This window comes from Etheostoma spectabile, chromosome 16, assembly GCF_008692095.1.
Source record: "Etheostoma spectabile isolate EspeVRDwgs_2016 chromosome 16, UIUC_Espe_1.0, whole genome shotgun sequence".
NCBI classification, from domain to species: domain Eukaryota; kingdom Metazoa; phylum Chordata; class Actinopteri; order Perciformes; family Percidae; genus Etheostoma; species Etheostoma spectabile.
Window position 1 is genome coordinate 18,903,521 of NC_045748.1, and position 3,248 is coordinate 18,906,768.

Below are 3,248 nucleotides of genomic sequence, written 5' to 3' on the forward strand. Positions count from 1 at the left end.
AATACCCATTGAGATTAAAAATCTCTTTTGCAAGGGAGATCTGGCCAAGATGGGCATCAAAACATGGTGTTGTCATTTGTGGGTTCCCAGTGTCCAACCAATCCTCTTTCCATTTCTGTCTGATTACAAAATGAGTTGGTTTATAATAAAAGTGCTTGAGCAACTATATTGATGTTTTTTTAAAGTCCCTTCTCTCTGTTTTCAGACTGCCAAAGGATACATTCTCTTGTTTGATGTGCTGGGTGGAGGGGATGACAAGTCCCTCTATGAGCCAGTCTATCCAAAGTGAGTGCAGCACACATCGTAGTCTCACATATATTGATAGAGACGTGCTTAGGTAAAGTGAGCAGAGGGGGCCAAGCTGCAGCTTGCAGGGAGCTTAAACAACCAACAGATCACTTTTCCCTTAAAGAGCCATTTAAGCACCATTATTATGCATGTTATGTTAGTGTATATTACCTGTACCTTTCTGTGCAGTTTGAAGCCGTTGAAACAGCGGATATCCCAATATTAGCCCTGCTAACTTGCTAGTGTTATTACTGCAAAAGACAAGTATAATGACATTGCTGGTTACAAACAACAACAGCATTGATTTATACGAACACTTATCATCAACAGATTTTTTTTCCAGTTCAGGATTGTTTGCTTCCTGCAGTTTGTCTCTTTAGCAATCAACCAGCTGCTGTATGTCAGTACAGCTGGTTAACAATGCCAGTAGGAATACAGAGGACTTTATTAAAATCCTCTTATGTAATGTTTGCTCTTTATTACATATTTAATTAATAATTCACTGTGGTTATATGGTTGAAAAAAGCCTGCAATGAAATGTTAGATGCTAATTGCTGCTATTAATTCTTAAATTCATATGACAAATGACCAATTGTATATGGACACCCCAATATAACATCCATATTATAGGCATCCATAGAGTGAAAAAAGTATGTGCATAGGGGTGTCTGCCATGCTTTTTTCTCTTCCTTTACCAATCCTTCCGTTTCTGTGCTTTGTATCAAGTGTGTGTGTGTGTGTGTGTGTGTGTGTGTGTGTGTGTGTGTGTGTGTGGTGTGGGTGGGTGTGTGTGTGTGTGTGTGTGTGTGTGTGTGTGTGTTTCACATTCCTTGCCGGCGTACCAGCCATAGACCGTTAATATTAATAAATATTCAGTCTATGGTACTAGCAGAGGTCAGGGTGTATTAATCTTTTTCAGCTCTGAGTTAAAAATGTGTTGCATTCTGGGATTTCAACAGTTTTCCTCATACATCAGTAAAATGAGTCTCTGTATTAATGTATTTGTGTGTTTGCACAGAGGAAGTCCTCGTGTGAAGGTGACCCCGGGTTATAAGGAGGAGCAATGTGCCCCCGCACTCTCGTTGGAGATGAAGAAGCCTGTGGATCTTGAGGCCCCCATCACCAGGTAGAATGAAGTCTTGTCATCCTTTTATTTCTTTCTCTGATTTTCTCACTCTCTTTTTGTGTTTCTTTGCCCATCTTCCTCTCTCTCATATAGACCCCAGCTCACATTCACACAGACCTACACACACTGGGACCACCAAAAGATATCTTTAATGTGTATCGTAATTCCAGTAAACTAAGAGAGGGCAGTTGACATCGTGAATTTATACATTTTGTAGATTTTAAATCCCCCCCCCTGATTTAAGTATATTCAGACAGACAGAATGAGAAAAGAACGTGTTTTTATAATACATAAAATGATGATTAGATGATTTTGTTCCTTCACTTTCTTTGAAAAGACTTGTCACCATTAAAGAGATGGCTCAAGCCATCAGCATCACCTGTATGCAAACAGACCAATTTCCAAGCCTTTACCTGTTGTAACACACTGCTCTCAGGCTTCTAAGTGAATCATTTCATTTTCATGTAGGCCTATTATAAACTTAATGTGCACCTTGGAAAAATGACCATGTGACACTTTGTTCATTGTTGCCTTAGAAGCCTATCGTGGTTTAAATGAGGATTTCCCAAACCTTGCCCAAAAATTATAATCACATAGATAAGAAGAACTAACCAAAGCTAAAGAACAACACTGGAGGCTGTTAGATAAGAGCCTGTATCTACTTCCTCCTTGTTTTCTCATTTCAAGTGGTTCGGTCTTTGCTAATTTCAGTTCTTTTTTAGTTTCTTTCTTCTTCTAGTTTTTCACCTTCCCTATTATCACCCCCGCATCCGCCAGCTTAACATCTTTGTTCTCTGAGTGACAAGAACATTTCTGCTCAACTTTCTTTTTGTGCATATTTTTGTTTATCTTTTGTTTATATTATCTGTATCTTTTATGTCCTTGTGTTAATCTGTCGCATCTCCTCCGCTGTGTGCATTTGACAGAGATTATAGGGTATGCAGCTGAATGAGAGCACTGAGTTGGCAATTCAAAGGCACAGCTTGATTGTGCAGGAAATTAGTGGGTGTCTTGTGCTGTGAAACTACAGTAAAAGTTTTTGCCTCCTCCACAGTTAAAGTCCACTGCGCTTGACACACTCAACTTCCTTTCAGTTCTCCCTTTCTGACTTTTGCTTTTCTCTTCTTGGTTGTCCAATTGTGCCATCTTCAGTTAGACCTTGCATACTTTCTGGAAGACAATGAAGCGTTTTACACAAACACACACACACACAAACAAACAAACGCACTGTTGTTTGTTCCCTTGTGTATTAGAAGACAGTGAGAGTTGGCACGGGCAGCTATATGGCCTCATCACAGCTGGACATTAGACGTTTCAGGCTCCACTCAGAGGGCACAGCTGGATGATGACTACTCCACTGTTTTCTAACACTGCTGTTTGTATTCTAGTTCTCACTCTTTCTACTTACCTTTCCTACCTGTTTTCTTTTACTACTTCGCCCACAGTTTCTGTCCTATTTTTTTGGATCTTGATGCTCATTTCTGTGTTTGCTCTTCTTCCTCCCTCCAGTCTGCAGTCCCTCCAGGAGGACTTATTGGTGTGCACTGCAGACGGCTACCTCCATGTGCTGCACTGGGACGGGCTAGGCAGCAACGGACGCAAGGCCATCTGCCTCACTACAATCCCCTTCTCACTAGACCTGCAGTCTGCTCGAGGTTAGAGAAGAGAGCAGATATGATTCAAGTTGATGGAAAAAGAAGTTTCCAATGACTTTCTAATGCTGTGTATAAATCATACATACAGCCTTTTCAACTTTTCAAAGTGAAGTTCTCTTATTTTGTTGCATAGAATACTTCAGTGTGTGTGTGTCTGTGTGTGTCTGTGTGTGTCTGTG

The 3,248-nt window shown here is 40.5% G+C and overlaps 1 protein-coding gene across 4 annotated transcripts in view; it reads left to right on the top strand.

Moving 5' to 3' along the window:
• ric1 (RIC1 homolog, RAB6A GEF complex partner 1) overlaps positions 1–3,248 on the top strand; it is a 49,069-nt gene that overhangs the window by 15,201 nt on the left and 30,620 nt on the right. For 3 of the 4 annotated variants that reach the window (XM_032540103.1, XM_032540102.1, XM_032540105.1), the window contains exons 3-5: positions 206–285; positions 1,307–1,414; positions 2,924–3,069. In XM_032540103.1, the coding sequence (XP_032395994.1) occupies positions 206–285; positions 1,307–1,414; positions 2,924–3,069 (334 nt within the window). Of the gene's footprint in view, positions 1–205; positions 286–1,306; positions 1,415–2,629; positions 2,790–2,923; positions 3,070–3,248 lie in introns of those variants that run through there. The other variant, XM_032540106.1, reaches the window with a different exon arrangement.